Source organism: Heloderma suspectum, chromosome 7 (assembly GCF_057233095.1).
Source record: "Heloderma suspectum isolate Gila_16-S chromosome 7, 16-S_ref, whole genome shotgun sequence".
Taxonomy (NCBI): domain Eukaryota; kingdom Metazoa; phylum Chordata; class Lepidosauria; order Squamata; family Helodermatidae; genus Heloderma; species Heloderma suspectum.
In genome coordinates this window covers 110,311,029-110,332,399 of record NC_139464.1, presented here as the reverse complement: position 1 = coordinate 110,332,399, position 21,371 = coordinate 110,311,029, and the positions used below count along the sequence as shown (strand labels likewise).

The 21,371-nt window shown below is 43.7% G+C and overlaps 1 protein-coding gene across 1 annotated transcript in view; it reads left to right on the top strand.

The window, feature by feature from the left end:
* Positions 1–21,371, top strand: part of CACNA2D1 (calcium voltage-gated channel auxiliary subunit alpha2delta 1) — a 555,905-nt gene that overhangs the window by 79,191 nt on the left and 455,343 nt on the right. The window contains exon 2 of the mRNA XM_084811840.1: positions 5,393–5,474. Within this exon, the coding sequence (XP_084667966.1) occupies positions 5,393–5,474 (82 nt within the window). The remainder of the gene's footprint in view (positions 1–5,392; positions 5,475–21,371) is intronic.

Genomic DNA, 21,371 nt, shown 5'->3' with positions numbered 1-21,371 from the left:
TAAAGAATGGAGCATTTTAAGAAGAGGAGCAATTTAAAAATAGGACCCTCTGAAAAACTCAAATGAATACAGCAGGGCGAGTGCACGACAAAAGCCTCATCTGGAGAGCCCCCAAAAGTCTGCTCACTCAAGACGTGGGTGACTGAGGGTGGATTTTCATGATCACAATAACCCAATGATCCTGAAAAATAACAGTGGAATCTAAAACTGAGATACCTAATCCAGCATCGAAGCCAAGCTCAGGAGTTCACTTGAAGAGGTAAATATTAGAACTTTGTACAATGGGCTTGAGTTAGACTCTACCCCTTGGACTTCCGTTTGCTGTGTTTTTTAGTTTCAGCTGTGTTATCTACCCAGCCAGCAATAAAGAAGCATGTTTGCTTTCCTGCAGTAAGAGTTTGTTTATTCTGCAGTTATGATGAGTAGAGCAAGATTGGGTGCTTCTTGCGAAAGGGTGAAATGAAGAGACTTTAAAGTAATCTGAAAAAAATCTACCCTAAGTTACCCTTTATTCTATTAAAGCACTCACTACACTCACAATCATACTGGCTATTTCTTTTATTTGAGTACTTGATGGCAAAGGATGAAAACTGCCCTAGAGGAACAGAAACGCTGCTGTGCACACTACGGCTGGCTAGCTACCTAGGCGTAACTCTGGTCTAATTTCTGATTTTCGCCAATGTGTACTGCTTAGTATGGGGCCTTTTCAGGGTTTCTGGGCAGAACAATCAATCCAGCAACCAGTAAAAATAAATAAATCCAATTACTTTCCACAGTTAGTTTCCAATCATTTAGTTAGTCCTTTATACAGCAACCGGACAAAACATTTTCCCTTTAATGTCCAACAGGAAAGAAAATCTAAAAGTCAGGAACAAGACTAGAAGAAGGGACCCTCAATGAGGAGTTAACAAACCCTACAGTATTTATTTTCCCTCTGCACTTCCCTAAACTTGTAGTATGGACAAGTTTGTTTTTCAGGTGGAATCTAAACCTGAGATACCTAATCCAGCATCAAAGCTAAGCTCACTGTCATTACCAAAGTAGTACAATTTGTGAAGAATCAGAACACAGGGGCAGAGAACAGGTGAAAGCAGACTGTAGTAGCTATAGGCATAGTCAAGCTTTTGAGCTTGGTATTCCTGGGGATCTGCCAAAAGAGGGTGAATTTTACATAGCCCATTATGTAAGATAATACACTTTCTGCATGGATGACAAGCGAGGGGGAAGGTCACTGCCTTTGCCTTCCCCTGGCCTGGGCCTCACATCCTCTCTGTATGTGTGTGTGTGGGGATTGGCTGGCACTATGTGCCTCCACCCCCCAAATGCCCCACCTAGAAATGTGGCTGCCTCACCTGACAAGAAAAGCTGACTACAGGTCTGAATACAGGTAGGTATCAGCAGGTTCAGGATGAAGGCCTGCAGTACATTTGTAAGTAGTTGCAAGGTTAGAGTGATTGCCCCTGGAACAATAAAGGTAAGTAACTGCAGGATTAAGGTGATTGCTCCTGGAGCAATAAACAGCTGTAGGATCAGAGGGAATACCTATATAGCAATGCTAGCCATAGATTAGTTGTAGAGTCAGGATTATCTAATGCGGAGCTTTCTGTGGACCTCAGCAAGTCTTTTCTTGTAACTGTGTCTTTATGCTTTCCTGAATGCTGCTGAATCCATTGGAAAGTTTCTCCTATCTTTCTTAGCAGCCACTCCTCTGCTTCCGCTCTTTGGTCTACTATTGAGGCTACTACTTTTGTCCCTTTTCTAATTTCCCTTATCACACATTCTTTTCTTTGTTCCTTTCATGATGTTATTTCCAGACACTCCTCCTGTACATCTTCAGTCAACCTTGGCTCTCTTATTCCCTCCCCTGAGCTTCCAGCATTTAAGCTTTTAACCTGTGATTCTGTCCCACCTTAGGGATGTACGAAAGTCACTTACCTTTTCAAAGGGTGACATTTGCGGTTGTTGGGAGGCGCTCCATCCCTCCCCCTGAAATTCTCCTGGGCCGGCTCTGCTCTGCGGCGACTCCGCAGAGCTGCTGGCTGGGGCCGCCCGTAGCTGGACATCCAGCCACTGGGCAGCCTTCACAGGGATGCAAATGGTGGCCGCCGTAGCTGCCACAATTTGCGCTCCTGTCTTTTGCTGTGATAGGCTATGTAAATATTAACGTAGCCTTTGTTGTTGTTGTTCAGTTGTTAAGTCGTGTCCGACTCTTCGTGACCCCATGGACCAGAGCACGCCAGGACTTCCTGTCCTCTGCTCTCTCCTGGAGTGTGTTCAAGTTCATATTCATTGCATTGGTGATGCTATCTAGCCATCTCATCCTCTGCCGTCCCCTTCTCCTTTTGCCTTCAATCTTTCCCAGCATCAGGGTCTTTTCCAGGGAGTTTTCTCTTCGCATTAGGTGGCGAAAATATTTGAGCTTCAGCTTCAGTCTCTGTCCTTCCAATGAGCACTCAGGGTTGATTTCCTTAAGGATGGACTGATTTGACCTCCTTGCAGTCCAGAGGACTCGTAAGAGTCTTCTCCAGCACCACAGTTCGAAAGCATCAATTCTTCGGCGCTCAGCCTTCCTTATAGTCCAGCTCTCACAGCCATATATTACTACTGGGAAAACCATAGCTTTGATTAGACGGACCTTTGTCGGCAAGGTGATGCCTCTGCTTCTTACTATGCTGTCTAGGTTTGCCATAGCTTTCCTCCCCAGGAGCAAGCATCTTTTAATTTCATGGCTACAGTCACCGTCTGCGGTGATCTTAGAGCCCAAGAAAATAAAATCTGTCACTGCTTCCATTTCTTCCCCTTCTATATGCCAGGAAGGGATGGGGCCAGATGCCATGATCTTAGTTTTTTTTAATGTTGAGTTTCAAACCAGCTTTTGCACTGTCCACTTTCACCCTCAACAAGGGGCTCTTTAGATCCTCTTCGCTTTCTGCCATTAGGGTGGTATCGTCTGCGTATCTGAGGTTGTTGATAATTCTCCTGGCAATCTTAATTCCGACCTGTGTTTCATCCAACCCGGCGTTTCTCATGATGTACTCTGCATATAAGTTAAATAAGCAGGGCGACAATATACAGCCTTATCGTACTCCTTTCCCAATTTGGAACCAATCGGTTGTTCCATGTCCGGTTCTTACTGTTGCTTCTTGACGCTCATACAGGTTTCTCAGGAGACAGGTAAGGTGGTCTGGTACTCCCATCTCTTTCAGAATTTGTCACAGTTTGTTGTGATCCACACAATCAAAGGCTTTAGCGCAGTCAATGAAGCAGAAATAGACATTTTTCTGGAATTCTCTTTCTTTCTCCATGATCTGGCGAATGTTGGCGATCTGATCTCTAGTTACTCTGCCTCTTTGAAACCCAGCGTGTACTTCTTGGTTCACGTACTGCTGAAGCCTATCACGGCAAAAAAAAAAAAAAAGGGGAAGGCAAATGGCGGCGGCCATAGCTGCCACCATTTGCGTTCCCCCCCTTTTTTTTGCTGTGATAGGCTATGTAAATACATAGCCTATCACAGCCTCCGCAAGGATGCAAATGGCATCCCTGCGTTAGCTGTGATAGGCTACGTAAGTATTTACTTAGCCTATCACAGCTATAACGAGGAAGCAAAAGCAGCGTGAACGGCACCAGGTAAGTGCTCTGTTTAGCATGCCTTTTGCCGGGTGGGGGGATGGGGGGCTTCATTCCCCCACGGATTTCGGGGGGCCGAATGTACTGGCATTCAGCCTCACGGAGATCCGTGGCGGAATTCTCTGACATCCCTATCCCATCTCCTCCTTTTCCCTCAGAGTTCTCGAGCCATTTAAAGAGCCCCTGCCCAGATTCCCTTTCCTTCTGTTTACCCAGCCCTAACTGTGGCTGGCTACTGTTGCTGGGCAACCAGGGACATCTGGGGGATTGCACAGTGACCCCCAATGGCACATGGGTGTGCCCGTGTTGACTCTATTTTTTATCCTTATATATATGTATATATATTCTCATAAAACCTGCATAGGGCTAGACTGAACATAAAATGCCACGTATTTTAATGCCATTGTATACATTGATGGTGAGGCTACATTTTAGAATATTGTGCACTGTCCTGGTTTCCCCCTGTCTGAAAAAAGAGAGAGAAAGATTTGGAAAGAGGCAAAAGGGCAACTGAAATGGTCAAGGGGTTGGAGCTACTTCCCTGGGATTTTGTTTTAAATGTTAGCGGAACATGATAGAGGCTTAAATAAATTGTATGTATCATGGCTTATGGAGCTTCTTATAATACATGGCTGTCCATTGTCAGAATACTGGACTAGAACTGGGTGTATCCTTGGTCTGATCCAGCAGAGCAGTTTCTCATGTTTAAGGCTGTACTGCGTGGTTGAAATGAAGGGCTTGTGTAATGAATGAAACTATTTGAACATGACCATTTTTACTGTTCCTCCTGGCTGACTATTTTACAGCAACTCAAGGCATCGTACATGTTTACAAATACGTTTTTTTCCCCCTTGAAAGGAGAGTATTAAATTACTTAGATGTTGCTGGGGCATGCTGGGAGTTGCATGCTGGGAGTTTCAGGACTTCTGTCTAAGCATGTATAGGATTGCTCCCTAGAGCAGACACCCTGATATGCACTGTATTTCTGAAAACGATGGAGGATTATCAATACGATGGCCACTTATGCGTTGCCGAAAAAGAGGAAATGCATCGCCACCCCCACCCCCAAATATTTGCATGACATTTGCACATGCTAATTTATATGTATAGATGCAAATTTAGATATAATTACTATAATTTAAATAGAAATGCGGTCACTGTAGTGGCGGTGGCCAGGGGAGCTATGTCTGCTCAGTCTGCTGTCCAGGTGCTAACCGTGGATGGGCAACTTGAAGGCATTTGCTCTCCATTCTTAGGGTTCTTAACCTTTAAACTGGACTTGGACTGAGAACTGTTCTCTGTAAAGGAGGACACATGGGGCTGTATCCAGTGTTACTCTTCTTAGAGTAGATCCATTGAAATGAATGGGACAAATATTCAAACATTGGGAGATAGCATGGTATTTTCAGATACCTTGTATCTCTTAGTATCATTTCTCCATGCTAGGCAGTTAAGATCTAGCTCCTCCTAACCAAATCTGAAATACGGAAAGAGTTTCTGTGAGAGCCTGCGAGCAAGAGAATGGGGTGGAAAAGTGTGATTAGAGCAGATTCACAGCAATATCCAAGGGACTTCAGCATCAATCTGCCACGTGGAAAATAACTTATAATAAATATGGAAAATAATATTTTATTTGGAAAATAAATATAGTCTGTCAGCCTGTATTTGCGCTTGTAATCTTCATAGTGATTTGCCATTGATCTGATGGGACATCTCTTTTCTTCCTTACGTGTTGTTCTCATCACACCTTTTTTTATTTCTGTAGGATAAAACAGTGGGTGGATAAGATGCAAGAAGACCTAGTTAGACTCGTAAAGACAGCGAGCGGGGTGGACGAACTTGCTCAGGTAAGTGCCAGTTCCATAGGCTTTGATGTGGCAAACGAGGAGGTTGTTGTTGTTGTTGTTATTATTTCTTAGTCATACAAAATATAAAATAGTTAAATAATTTCCATTAAAATACCAAAACATAATAAAACAATATGGACCTTAACAAAAACAACTAATGCATAAAAAGCCCATCATATGCCTTCATCTGCCTGGGAGTAGAAAAAACTCTTGTTGTTGTTGTTGTTGTTCAGTCGTTCAGTCGTGTCCGACTCTTCGTGACCCCATGGACCATAGCACGCCAGGCCTTCCTGTCCTGCGCTCTCTCCCGGAGCGTGCTCAAGTTCATATTCATTGCATCCGTGATGCTATCTAGCCATCTCATCCTCTGCCGTCCCCTTCTCCTTTTGCCTTCAGTCTTTCCCAGCATCAGGGTCTTTTCCAGGGAGTTTTCTCTTCGCATTAGGTGGCCAAAATATTGGAGCTTCAGCTTCATTATCTGTCCTTCCAATGAGCAGTCAGGGTTGATTTCCTTTAGGATGGACTGATTTGACCTCCTTGCAGTCCAGGGGACTCGTAAGAGTCTTCTGCAGCACCACAGTTCGAAAGCATCAATTCTTCGGCGCTCAGCCTTCCTTATAGTCCAGCTCTCACAGCCATATATTACTACTGGGAAAACCATAGCTTTGATTAGATGGACCTTTGTCGGCAAGGTGATGTCTCTGCTTCTTACTATGCTGTCTAGGTTTGCCATAGCTTTCCTCCCAAGGAGCAAGCGTCTTTTAATTTCATGACCTGGTGCCAAAAAAGATGACAATGTTGGTAGCAGGCAGCCTCACTGCAGAGAGCTTTCCACAGTTGGAGGACCACCACTGGAAAGGCGCTCTCTCTCTCTCTCTCTCATTGCCGTCCTTCAAACTTTTCTCAGAGGAGGCACTCTGAGGAGGGCCTCAGACAATGATCACCGTGTACAGGTAGGTTCATACTCTTATCTACAAAATAGTGATTACTAAATAGCATATGAACAGGCATCTACCCAGTAGCGGAAATCACATTCTCCTGTGGAGTTCTTTGGGAAGCAAAAGCTTACACCGTTAGAACCTGGGTGTCCTATTCTGAACAAAGCTTTAGTGGCAATGGCAGCTGCTTCCTTACAGCAGGGGCTGTGTTGCAAGAGCGTTGGTGGGACAGTGGAACTCACTACGACAAGATGTTGAGAGATGGCCAATAGTTTAGGCTAGAAATTAGGCCACATGTTACTATAAACATGTGACTTAGGTGTTTCCCTGCACTATCTGCAGTCGCCAATCCTGAGGGGCATAGAAACTAAGAGCGTTGTTGTATTAATGGTAAGTTGTACTAAATGGTTCAGATGAAAGAGGAAAACAACTCCCCCACCCATGAATGAATATATATATGCACACGCACACACGCACACACCCACGCACATGGACCCAGCTTTGCATGGCTGAATCAGCCCTTTGTTTGATAACAACAAAGCCTTCAAGCAAACTTACGCAGCTGCCAGAGTTGTACACATTATGTACACATTATGCCTGCCCTGGCCCCTAGGCACAGCCCCTGCCATGGTGACTCCCATAGCCCCCTGAGGGAGGGGTCTGTCCACTTCATTCCCCTGACCGGGCGCGGGGGGACTTCCCAGAAGAGGGGAGTGGGCAGCTGTATACGTTTCTCCCTCAGACTACTTCCTCCTGGCTTCAAATGGTATGAACTGCAAAACTCTCTCCTGGCTAAGAAATTCTGCCGTGTAGTGAGTGAATATGGTACTGCAGGCTTCAACCTTGCAGACACATTTAAAGTAATTACAATAAATGTGTTTTCTTCTTCGTCTCCTGAAGACTGTCTTGAGCTTCTCTCTCTGTCAGCCATGACTCCCTGCTTCGCCGCTCTTCCTTCTCTCCTCCTCCCTCCACATCAACTTCCAACATTCTTCTTCTGTTACCTAGGCAGCTTGCTTCTTTCCCCGCCCACTGCTGTATCTATCTGATAATTTCAGCTCCTTCTGCATTACCTCCCTTCTTAATGGGATGTGCCCTTGCATCCATTTGCACCCTAAACAGAATAATGCTGTAACCATTTTGGACACCTATGTACCCACTGTGGTATACCTGCAGATACTGAAGAAGGGGTATGATTTTGCCCTTGCAAATTTGTAGGTTGAGTATCTGATGGTAGACAAAATTTTCACTATGCCTAGAACCAATCCCAGACAGGTAGACCAAATCCTGAAAGTTTCATATAAATCAGTTGTACAGTTTTTGAGTCTATCAAGGACATAGAGACAAACATTTCCTTTTACATATGTACATATATACATATCACGCGCACGCGCGCACGCACACACACACACACACACACACAAATGATGGTAGCTGCATGTTCTTTTTTAAATATATTTTTATTTATTTTATCTTTATAAATTAACTATACAATACCAAACATACCAACAACCTGATCAATACTAGAATTTCCCAACAGTACAATATTCTGATGAGGCTAGCATAATAACAAAAAGAGAAGGAAAAAGAAAGAAAAATAATAAAAAAGGAAAAAAGGCAAAGGGAGGAGGAAAGGAGGTGAAGAAAAAGGAAGAAGATTCTTTCCCCTTCCCCCCTCCCTCTCCCCCCTCCTTAAAGAATTAAATTTAAACTCCAATACCCCCAGCCTCCGATGCCATTCTATTTCACAAACTATATCTGTAATCTTAACAATCTTACAGTTTAATAAACAACTTTACATTTCAATATCATATCATCAATCTTATATCCAAGAAACGGGTCTACAGTTCATTCCCAGTAGCCTAGATTACCACCACCACCACTACTACTACTACTACTAATTAAAAAAGGAATATAGTGTTATATAATAAAACATAAACCTTCAACAGTCAGTAATTTATTTTCTATTTTATACTAGATATATAAGTACACATTGTACCATCAAACAATTACTTTAAATACAGCATACCATATCTATTTTGAAATAAAAAATATAAAGAAAAGCAAGAAAAAAAAGATGAGAGAATAATATATAATTTATCTTCTGACCTAGCCTGGATCATGTAGACTAAACACAAACAGTTAACAAAGATTGTTTAAAGATTCCGGTTCATAGGGTTGTAACAAAAATCTCACGCATTTTTACGTTCAGCCATGCCTCTGCCATTTCATGATTCAGAAACTTCTTCATCTGACCTTCAGACACAATACTAGGGGTGCACGAAAGTCACTTACCTGGTCTCGCAGCTTGCTTCGCGGTGGGGGGGAGGCGCTTCGCTGCTCCCCCCGAAGTTCAGGCTGGGGGGGGAGGCTTCCCTCCTCGCCCGGCTGAAATTCAGGCTGGGGGGGAGGCTTCCCGCCTCGCCGGGCCGAAATTCAGGCTGGGGAGGAGCGCCCTGTCTCCCCGGCCGCGAACTTCAAAAGAAAAAAAAAACGCCTCTGTGATAGGCTACGTAACGATTAACGTAGCCTATCACGGCTAGATCTGCAAAGTCAGCCGTGATAGGCTACGTTAATCGTCACGTAGCCTATCACAGGTGACTTTGGAAAAAAAAAAAGCGCGTACGCAAATGGCAGCCCCCATAGGGAGCCGCCATTCGCGTTCCTTATTTGGTCCCTGTAGTCTACGTAAAGATTTACGTAGATTACGGCGAAAATAAGGGAATGCTATTTGCGTTGTCCTTATTTCGCCGTAGTCTACATAAATCTTTACATAGACTACAGGGACCAAATAAGGAACGCGAATGGCGGCTCCCTATGGGGGCCGCCATTAGCCGTACGCGCTTTTTTTTTTTTTAAGTCACCCGTGATAGGCTACGTGACGATTAACGTAGCCTATCACGGCTGACTTTGCAAATCTAGCCGTGATAGGCTATGTTAATTGTTACGTAGCCTATCACAGGGGCGGTTTTTTTTTTTTACTTTGCTTGTAATGGCAGCCCCCGCCCCTGACAAAAACCTGCCGAACCGCCGCCGGGACCCGCCGCCGGGACCCATTGCCGGGAGGGACATTCGTGAAAGGTAAGTCCCATCCCGGGGGGGGGGGGGCGGGGGGCAGGGGGCGGGGGGGCAGAGAATTTCTCCCCGAACAACCTTCGGATGACCGAATGCGTTGGCGCTCGGCCCCCCGAAGTTTCAGGGAGAAATTCCCCCCCATCCCTACACAATACAAAGTGTAGCAGGATATTTTAAGTAATATTGTAAGTTCATTTGTTTTGCCATATTTTTTGCTTTGATAAATTGCCTTCTTTTATTCGCCACCTCTTTGATGTAATCTGGAAATAACATAACATTATCTTGTTTCCAGGAAAGGCTTCCACCCTCTCTTGCCAAACGCAGGATATAATTCTTTGTGGAGACTTTTGCAGGTTGGACTATGATTGTGTAGTCAGTCCCTTTAGCATTTGGCATCCGAAATGCCTGCTCAATATCAAGTAAATAATCAGATGGGATAGGGAGTATCTCATGCAAAAGTTTATCCACAAAAATAGGCAGTTTTACATCATTAGACAGATCATTAGACAGATTATTTTAATCCCAATAATATGTACATTGGATCTTCCCATGAAGGCCTCGAGAAATTCTCTCAAAGGTATTTTTAAAACAAATTTGTGTTGAAGTTTCATTCCCTGCTACTCAGTCTTCTAGCTCGTTAATTCTCGTCTCCATTTTTTGCAATGACGCATTAATTAAATTGACGGCTCCTTGCAAGGTGGTGATAGAATTTTGGATTAAATCCAACCTTTTGGCTTGCTCCGTAAATTGTGAAGATAAAGTCTTTATCAGAGTAACTAATTCCCCTATGTCTTCTGTTTTCAAAACTTTTGACACAGGAGATACGGGGGGGGGGGGTTGGCGGTGAAGCCATCCCCTTTCTTCTCGGTGCATTCATGTTTCTTTCAAACAGATCTTACAGGTCCTCAGATGTTCTCAGATGTTGTTAATATTTCTTAAATCATCCCACAGGAGTTGTCGATATTTCTTGAAGCATATATTATTATGGAACATGTCAGCCCTGTTTTCTCCTGTGAAATGGGAGTCTCATCACAGCTTTTTGCATTGGTAAAGCTCTGGGGAGATAATTCTGGAATCTAGCCCCCCCACTATCTCAAGGGGGGTACTTTTTCTCCAAGATGTTGTCCAGATACTGCCTTGTTCCCCCTTTAATTCCAGGGGGGAGATGAAAAGGTTTTTCAACCTTTTAAAAAGCTGTTTGAGAAAGCTCCCACAGGAAAACCCGTGGGAAGCTGCCAGAGCAACATTGGTTCCAACCAGAAGTCCCGGTAGCTGCATGTTCTGATAGTATGCCATTTTAGCCTGATTTTAAAAGTGTGAGGATATATTCATGGAGGTTAGGGCCATCAGTGGCTTAGGAAGTGAACCTCATCACCTTCGTGCCCTATTTGTGGGTTTCCTGGAGACAGCTGATGGGCCGTTGTTGAAAACACTGTTGGATTTAGATTCATTTTAGTCTGCATGTTCTATATTCTGGAGCCTGAAGCCTAGTGTCACATTGTACATGCCACTGTTGCTGGTAATAAATAGGGTGGCAAAACTAGTGAGTAGTAACAGGAAGTTGTACAGATGCCCTGTGCCTGACTGCTGGAAGACTCCCTCTCTGCCCTCCATTTAATTGTCATTTTCATCCCTCTGTGTGCCTTAGACACCCCCTTGCTTCTCCAGGCACACAACCCAGCTCCAAAGGATTTCTACTTTCTACACAAACCTTGAAGTCGAAGACAACTTTGGAAGCCTTTTTTAAAGGAATTAGAAGCCTAAAATTTCAGGAGAGGAAATTGGATTGTGTCCTGGATACAGGGATTGGCCTGGAGCCCTTCATTGCTCTTCCCTTTACATTTCTTTTCTCCAAAGCTTAATTTGATAGGGAAGGCCGCTGCATATTCATTAACTGACTTACTGTCTGCTGACTTTGTTCAGTCAGACTTGCTTATTGTTCCAAAAAACTAATATTTAATCAGGTGTGAAAGGCATGGGCTCATTCCTGCCTCTCACAGCAGCAAAACTCTTTGCCTGTCTTGCAAATGTGAAATGCTGTAAACAGCTACTAAAAAAAAAGGGTGGGTGGGAGAATAAAGCTTAAGGAAAGGGATTGTCTGTAGTCAAGACTCCCAGCACAGGAAATCTTGCTTAGATACAAGAAACCATATAATTTTGTTCTGTTAGCCCTTTAATACAAAGAGTATTTTACTGCAGGGAAGAACTTTCTGCTTTGGAGAGAACATGACACAATCCTAGTATCCCCAACGTTAGGGTGTGGTCCAGTCATTACACAGGTGGGCTGGGAAGTGCAGGTGTGTATCTCCACCCTGTCTTTGATGCAGCCTGGGGGAGCAGTGGTCACCCCCAGGGCAAGGAGGAGTTCCGCAGGGTCAGCCTGAAACCAGTCTGATGGCTTCATCCCAGTGGCTTGTTGGCGGGAGCTGAAAAGGAGCAAATGTTCATCCTGCTCACTGAATCCTGCAAGCAGTGCTAGATTTAAGCTCTAAGATGCCACTTTGCCTGATACACCCATCATTTCTAGCCCTGTAGAGTTCCTTAGGATAAAGCTTGGTGGTTTATAGCAGGGGTGGAGAGCCTCAGGCCTGGGGGGCCAAATCCAGCCCTCCAGGGATCCTGATCCAGCCCTCCAAGGTTCCCCAGAAGGCCACACACTTTCCCCCATCTACCAATCATTGGTGGTTTCCTGGCTTTCGTGTAGTCCCCCCGCCGCCCCATTATAAATGCCTCTTGTAAGGCTTAGTTACCGTGGTGGTATATTTGTTTTTATTTTGGCCCTGTCGCTTTTGCCTCCCCACCCCTGCACTGGAATGCTGCCCCTGAGAGCTTCTCTGAACTGGGATTCTGCCTTTGGGCAGAAAGACCTTCTGAACCCCTAGAATATAGTCTTTATTCCCTGGTACGGGCTGCAGGAGCCTCCTCTACCCTGGGTTAACATTCTGCTCCAGTGCAAGCAGCTCCCTTAATTTCATTCTCCAGATAGGGCTTGCACGGACTCTGAGCAAGAGCTGCGTTCTTCTGAGCAGGGATGAGCAAAGCAAGAGAGTTATTCTAACTCTCTTGCTTTGCTCATCCCTGCTCAGAAGCCACAGCATAACCTGCTGAGGGGCAGGGTGGTCTTACCCTATCCACAAGATAGGTGCCCGAGCAAGAACGCAGCTCCTCATGTGCATGCAGCTCCTTGGGGCCAGAATTTCACTGCCAATGGCCCATGTATTTGACATGTACGGGTGCTTCCGCATTTTGCTCCTCGCAAGCGCGGAAGGCTGTGTCCTGCCCACAATTCTTGAGATCAATCTGTGTATCCAGAAAAAAATCACCCTAACTCAGGGGGCTTTACCAAGTGGCTTGTGTATGTAATGTGATCTCTGGATGAACCACACAATCTCATTTTTCCCCCCAGACAAGTCTCACTGATGTCCACAGCATCCCTTTCAGTAACTGTGCGCTTTAATGGCAGCGGGGAGTAGTTGTAACTCAGTGGCAGAGCAGAAGGTTCCAGATTTAGTCCTCGGCACCTGCAGCTGAATGGATCTTGGATTGTGAAAGAACTATCTCAAATACCTCAGAAACCTGCTGCCAGTCAGAGTAGATAATGATGAGTCAAATGGACCTCTGATATGACCTGGTATAAGGAAGTCTTATATCACAACGTAGGGCAAGGGTGGGCAGCGTGCAGCCCCCACTGCCTCCCCCCATTTAGGTTTGTTTGTTTTTACTAAAGTAAAATGGCGTCTATAGTGGCTGTGGAGCACCCGAAGGGCCAAACTTGGTTTCTTCAGCAGTGACAGAGTGCCAAAAGGATTAGATTTTGCTCGGAAACAAGCTAAATGTAACCACTGTAGTGCTCTGTAGAACTATAGAGTGATTTGCCACCAAAATCGGTGGTAAACCGGAGATTTAGGCCTTTGCTGGGGGGGGGGGCGCCCTGCAGACTGCGTAGCACTGCATGGAATGTGGCTGTCAGCAGGGGCCCATGGGGCAGAAATCGAACCTGGACCTTGGAGGTTGCACACCACCTGATGTGCAACTTTTAACCTGCAGCGGCTTATAAAATACAACTTCTGAATTTTGTTCTTTTCCTTTCATCTTACGTCAGACTTCGCACTTGCTCTTCTTCTTCCACCTACTGTTCAGCTATGTCTCCTGAAAATATATTATATTTATGTATACATATATAATATGCACATTAATGCGGAGTACAACCGAAGGCTGGTTATAGGGCTGCCTAAATACTTGTGCTTGTTTTCATTTGTTTACAGCAGGGGTGGGCAACTTCCAGAGATCTGGGGGCCATTTTGCCCCCCCCCCGACCCCTGCTCCAGGCTGTAGTCCATGGGGTACCACACAATCCCTGGTGCATCCGCCCCAAAGGGCCACAACCACTGATTTGCCACCAACATTTGGGACTAAACCGCTCTGTAGTGCTACAGTGGTTAATTTTACCTTGTTTTCAAGCTAAATTTCAAGTTAAATTTACCTTGTTTTCAGAACCCCTTTGGGGTTCTATAGCAGCTATGGACACCTTTTTTTTTTTTTCTTTGGACACTCTTTTGGGGTGCACCCGTGATGGGTGGCAGGGGCTGCACCAGGGGTGGCAGGGGCCTTGGCTTACAGCTTTTTTGGTATCTGGAACAGTCAGTGGGAAATCCTATTAGTTTTTCATCTTGACGTCCACCTTTCCAAGGCTAGAGGTACCTTACAAATCTAGAAAAAGTAAAACACACAATTCCAAAATTAAAAACCAACAACAATCAGAAAGTTAACAGTTTCAAAATGGTATGTCCAGGTAAAATGGCATATCCAGGTATAATGGCAGAAACAGAATCAGCAGCCATATGCCTCCCAGAGCAGATAAGTCTTGCAGCCACTCCAGAAGGCCATGAGGGGCAAAAAAGTTCTTACCTCATCAAGGTGGCTATTCCAGAACACCAGGGCAACTGTGTTGAAGCTTCTCCTTTTTGCAAATGACTTTCTTAGCTTGCAAAGCAAAGGCATTTGGAGCTCAGGGCCCAAATAACAGATCTCATGGATATGTAGGCCTGGAGCTGTAAAGGATCTTGATGTTGCCTCTTGCTGTCACCTCTGCCAGCATACTGAGGAGCAAGGCAGGGTCCAGAAGCATCTCCAGACTCCACACCTGTTCAGAATGGGAAATATAACCCTCCAAGATGTGGGGTGGAAAATGTTCCATGGAAAATTTTCCAGAACAGAAACATTGCCAGTGCTTCATTTTTCCATGGAAATTTTCTGTTTCATATGTTCATTAGGCACAATGAATGGATGCCAGTTGCAAATACAATATTAGGCAAGCTTGGCAGTTTCAAAGTTGTAATTAATATTTTTCTGGTTATTATTCCTATCAAGAGTGTGAGATAATAAGTGTATGTCATTGAAATACATAAATACATCTCTTTCGCATGTAACGACAACCCAGAGTATGGGTTGTGTATGGGTTGTCATTGAATTGTGGGTTGTTCTTACGTGCAAACCCTGCACCATGGTTTAACTATGGGTTGTTAACCATGAACAACCCAGAAAGAGAACCCATGGCTTGTTGTTGGGTTGTGAACTCTGGTTTGTTTGTGGTTAACAACCCATAGTTAAACCATAGTGCAAGTTTCTCATGTAATGACAACTCATGATTCAACAACAACCCATACTGAACCCGTGTTCAGTGTTGTCTTAAATGGAAACCAGGTCTCAGTGTGAAATGGAACTGATATGTAGTGACAGAGAAACTGAAGGTGCTTCAGCAACTGTAGTGGAAGAGAGTTAAAAAGTCTGTTGAAAGAGAAGAGTGCTTGTCAACATACCATGCACAGATTTTTGGGCTGCTAAAATCAGTGCAGTCCTTGGCAACCTGGTGCCCTCCAGTGGTGTTAGACTACAACTCCCAGCATCCTCCAGTCAGCCATGCTGGAGATTGAAGTCCAACATATCTGGAGGGCACCAGCTTGGGGGAAGCTGAATTACTGTGTCAATAGTTTTTAGTACCATTGGTTTTTTTCCTTACATTTAAACAATGTAAGGGAAGGGCAGCACATGCCATTGTATTTCATTTTGTACAAGTATCCCAGTAAAAAATTCTACATAAAGTGTGCTTTAATTTCCTCCTTAAATATTTAAGGTCAAATACTTGAGGTGTGTTGGGACAGAAAATTAACACGGGGTACTTTTTTAAGCTTTGTTGTTTACTAAATACAAGTAAAATAAACATGCTAAATTAGTTCCCTCTCTAGTGATGTTGCATCAGAACATTTTCCAATTCAAAATTTTCCAGAAAACCCACATCACTCTTAATCCTCCTGTCCAGATTTCCTCTATCTTGTCTGTATTCAATATTGGCTACTTCAACCTATTCTTGTTGAAGGGTGCATGTGTGTATGCATTCCTGTTGACTTTAGTAGGACATCAACTGACCATTAGTGTGTCTTGCCAGCTGCAGAGTTCCCAGTCTAATTAATGATGTGTGTGGCCTAAAATACACAATAATTAAATGTTCATGCTCTGATAGAGACCCTGGCTAGACAGGGTGATAAGAGACAAGGCTATTCTTTTGCTGTACTAAGGGGAAAATTCAATATTTGTATAAGTTTATAATGGGGATTTACTTCTTGAGTATACATGCATATGATGCATGTATACACCATGATACGGTGGTGTTAATGTATTTTCTGCAGTGTTACCCTTTTCTAATATTTCATTAAATTTGAGCTGGTGTAAGGTAGTGGCTAAGAATGTGAGCTGTGAGCAAGAAAATCCCCCCTGCCCCCCAAGATATTATGTCATAGAAACATCTGCTTCTTAATGTGTCCATAAATTATCTGGAATTAAGAATAAGCAGTGAGGTGGCCAAGTCTGCTGACATCATATTATTAGTGATGCATGTTGGGCATTTTTGCAGACAGATTCAAAAATAAAACTGCCAATATCATATTGTCCCTAAACAAATCTATGGTGCAACCACACTTGGAATATTGTATGCAGTTTTCCATGGAAGATAAGGAAATCAGTGGCTACTGGTCCTGGTCGCAATATGCTACGTCTAGTATCAGAGGCAGTATGCCTATGTACACCAGTTGCCAGGGAACACGATTTGTAGCTTCATTTTCTAGCCGCTATACTGCTCCATTTTTCAGTATTGTGTATGGACACGTCAAGGGGTTTTCTCTAGATTTGCTGAATCTGGTTCTCAGGGAAGTTGCTTTCCAAGTAGCTGATAGGTTTAAATTTGTCTTTTGCTTTGCTTCAGATTTCATCACTATCTTTTTGTGATACACAATCTGATCGGTAGCAAGTAGGACTATTCCTCAACATGGAGAGAAAAGGCTGTCATTATTATGAAGATTTCCCATTAGGGTTGCAACTGTAAGAACTTTCAATCAGTGAATCATATGATATTTTACTTGATCAATTAATATGTCACATTTGCATATGAGTAAAAACAATATGGGGAAGAGATTTAGGTCAGGAATTTTCCATGAGAGTCCTAGAAATGGATCTGGGAGAATGTTCTCTTGGAAAGTTTTAATAAACTGGGAGAGTTTTAATAAACTCATTTTTAGATTATATCTAACATTAAAAAGATTGAGTCATATATATATTTCCAGGTACAGATGTTGGAGGTGTGGATGTGTGAAAGCAAAGATATCACATATCTTTTGGTATTGTTCAAATATTAAGATTTTTGGGGAAAGGATACAAGAAAATAATGAAATGATGGTATATAATATAAATGACAGGAGTTATGGTCCATCCATTGTTCTTTCTGGGTGTGTGAAGAATGAGGCGCCTCAAGAAGATTGTGAAATGATCATTAACTTGCTAACGGACACAAGAATTGCAGTCAATTATAAACGGAAGTAAAAAGACCTCCTGTCAGTAAGAAATTTATATTGAAGGTCTGGGAACTGGTATTTATGTTGGAACTCTCAAACGTTATTAGAATTGGGTGTGTGTGTGCAGAGAAATGAAGGTTTAATTGAAAACATTGTTTATTTTTGTCACATTTTGGAATAATAAAGTGCAGGACAAGATGCTATCTTATGATTTATTGGGGAACATCGTGAGGAGGAAAGGCTATGTAAAGTGAAATGCAAAACAAATAATTATCTATTCACTGGAATAATAATCTATTCACTGGAATAATATGAGTGACTATACAATGGAAATATGTATAAAGTCTGACATGATAGTATATTATTATTAATAATAATAATAATAATAATAATAATAATGTATTCCACATGAGAGAGTGAGTGAGAGAGAAGGAAAAGTGCTTCTCTTAAGATGATACTTGAGGACTGCTGTTTCTGTAAATAGTTTAGATCTTCCGCCTAGTTTTCATCAGGGCACCTTTTTGGCTGATTACGTTTTTTACTATCAATTTAACCTAAGCCTTTGTTATAGTGTGTGTCCTACTCTAGTTGGCTCAGACTCTGTGCTAGGCAAAATGGGGAAAATCCAACCAGCAAGTCAATTAGGCAGGCAAATAGTCAGATACATGGGTATCAGTCCAGTATGGGATTAGTTTAAGACAAGAGTAGCTAAAATACAGGCAGTGGTCAAAGCACAGTATTACCAGGCAAGTAGGTGGTTTCCAGAAGAAAGGTCGTCTTGAGGCACAGCTAAGGTCAAAACCCAGGAGAGCAGTCAAGCAGAAACACAGTCCCCAAAGCAGATCATGCAGGAGTCCAGAGGTCAATAGCATGGAGGTTCAGTTACAAGGCAAAATCAAGGCAAGGACACCACAATTCCCAACATCCCCAGCTAGTAGGACCAGTGGTCATACTGGCTGAGGGTAATAGGAGCTGTAGTCCCAACACCAGGCACCAGGTTTAATATAGAATAGTAGGGTTGGAAGGGGCCTGTAAGACCATTGAGTCCAACCCCTTGCTCAGTGCAGGAATCCAAGTCAGAGCATCCCTGACAGATGGCTGTCCAGCCTCGCGTTGAATGCCTCCAGTGCGGGATTGCCCACCACCTCCCTAGGTAATTGGTTCATTGTCATATTGCTCTAACAGTCAGGAAGTTTTTCCTGATGTTCAGCCGGAATCTGGCTTCCTGTAACTTCAGCCCATGATTCCGTGTCCTGAATTCTGGGATGATCGAGAAGAGATCCTGGCCTTCCTCTCTGTGACAACCTTTCAAGTCCTTGAAGAGTGCTATCGTATCTCCCCTCAGTCTTCTCTTCTCAAGGCTAAACATGCCCAGTTCTTTCAGTATCTCCTCATGGGGCTTTGTTTCCAGTCCCCTAATCATCTTCGTTGCCCTCCTCTGAACCCTCTCCAACTTGTCTGCATCCTTCTTAAAATGTGGTGCCCAGAACTGGACACAGTACTCCAGATAAGGCCTAACCAGTGCTGAGTAGAGGGAGACTAGTACTTCCCGGGATTTGGAAGCTATGCTACTGTTAATGCAGCCCAAAAGAGCATTTGCCTTTTTTGCAGCCACATCACATTGTTGGCTCATATTCAGCTTGTGATCGACAACAATTCCAAGATCCTTCTCGCTTGTAGTGTTGTTGAGCCACGTATCCCCCATCTTGTAACTGTGCATTTGGTTTCTTTTTCCTAGGTGCAGAACGTGGCTTTTATCCATATTAAATATCATTCTGTTCTTTTCTGCCCAGTGCTCCAGTTTATCAAGATCACTTTGAATTTTGTTTCTGTCTTCCAGGGTACTAGCTATCCCACCCAGTTTTGTGTCATCTGCAAATTTTTATAAGCATTCCCTGCACCTCCTCCTCCAAGTCATTAATAAAAATGTTGATGAGCATTGGGCCCAGGACTGAGCCCTGCGGTACCCGGCTTGTTACCTCTTCCCAGTTTGAGAAGGTCCCATTGCTAAGCAGTCTTTGAGTCCGATTCTGTAGCCAACTGTGGATCCACTTGATAGTTGTTTCATCTAGCCCACTTTGAGCTAGTTTGCTCATCAGGATATCAAGGGGCACTTTGTCGAAAGCTTTGCTGAAGTCGAGGTATATGACGTCCACAGCATTCCCACAGTCGACAAGGGAGGTTACCTGATCAAAAAATGAGATCAGATTCGTCTGCAGGATTTGTTCTTGACAAATCCATGTTGGCTTTGAGTAATCACTGCATTGTTTTCAAGGTGGTTACAGATGGATTGCTTTATAATCTGCTCCAGAATTTTCCCAGGGATTGATGTCAGACTGACTGGTCTGCAGTTCCCAGGTTCCTCCTTTGTACCCTTTTTGAAGATAGGGGCAACATTAGCCTTCCTCCAGTCGTCTGGCACTTCACCCGTCCTCCATGATTTCTCAAAGATAATAGACCGTGGTCTTCTGCCAGTTTCTTTATTACCCTAGGATGCAGTTCATCTGGCCCTGGAGATTTGAACTGATTCAAAGTAATTAGGTGTTCCTTGACCATATGCCTATCAATCTCAAGCTGCAATCCTGCCCCTTCAGCCTGTACTTCTCCTTTGCCGGCGGGGGGGGGGGGATAGACCCTCTTTTGGGAGAAGACTGAGCCAAAGTAGGAATTCAACACATCTGCCTTTTCTTTGTCATCTGTTTTTCATTTTGCCATCCTTATTTAATAGCTGAACCACCAGTTCTTTCCTCTGTCTTATACTGTGCATGTATCTGAAGAAAGCCTTTTTGTTGCTTTTAGCATCCCTCGCTAACCTCAGCTCGTTCTCAGCTTTAGCCTCCCTGACGCCATCCCTGCAATTCTGTTCTACCTGCCTGTACTCTTCCTTCATTGCTTGTCCTTCCTTCCACTTCCTATATGAGTTCTTTTTTGTTTTCAGGTCATCTCTAAGCTTTTTGTGAAGCCATATTAGCTTCTTCTGTTATCTCCCACCTTTTTTTATTGTTGGAATTGTTTGTAATCATGCCTTTAGAATTTTCTATTTTAAAAACTCCCACCCATCTTGGACTCCTTTTCTCGTTAGAGTCGCTTGCCGTGGGACTTTACTGATCATTGTTCTGAGTTTATTAAAATTGGCTTTCCTAAAATCCAGGGTATGCGTTTGGCTACACTCGGCTTTTGCTTCCTTTAGAACCAAGAACTCAAGTATAACATGGTCGCTTTCCCCCAGTAACCCAGTAAACCATTGGTTTACCTAACACAGTACTGTCTGCTCTGTTTTATTAATGACATTTTTATCCAACTTTTCCTCCAAGGAGCTCAGGGTGGCTTACATGGTTTCCCACCCCCCATTTTATCATCATAACCTTGTGAGGTTGGTATGTAACAGAAATATACTATGTCTATGGCATTCCCATGATCTTCCATACCAGTAATTCTATGACAACAGGAGATAAGGTTGATGTGGCATGAATTAGTATTGATAAACCCATGCTGGCTCCTAGTGATCAATGCATTATTTTCTTGAAGCATTTGGTTTGTGAGCTTCTAGAAGGGAATAAATTGATTACAAGGACCAGCACAGGTTTAGTTAATGGAATTACAAGTTTGGTAAATCATGGGAATACCTGTTGGGAGGTCGCCCCTGCTGCCTTCTGAAATCCTCAGGTAGCCAGAATCAACACACAGACAATAGGGCTCTTTTCCAAGGCTTTATTCCCATTCAACCTAATGACGCTTACAGATACTAATTGCTTGATCCTACGAGTGAGACTTAAGAGAGCTGCCTATTCAGGGGTTCTAACCTTAGGAATCAGTTGATCTCCATTTGGAGGGGAAGGTGGGAAACCTCTGTACTTATGGGCTAGGAGGAGAGAGTCCACCCTTTTCCCGTGGGGCATTGGGGCGCCGCTGTTGCCGTTGCGCCAAGCGGGCTGAGTGCCTTCTCTCAGCACCTGCCATCTCCCACTTGACGCTGCACCAGCACCTAGCATCCAGAAACTGCTGTTGCACCTCCCTCTCCCTGCCAGGGTCACTATCAC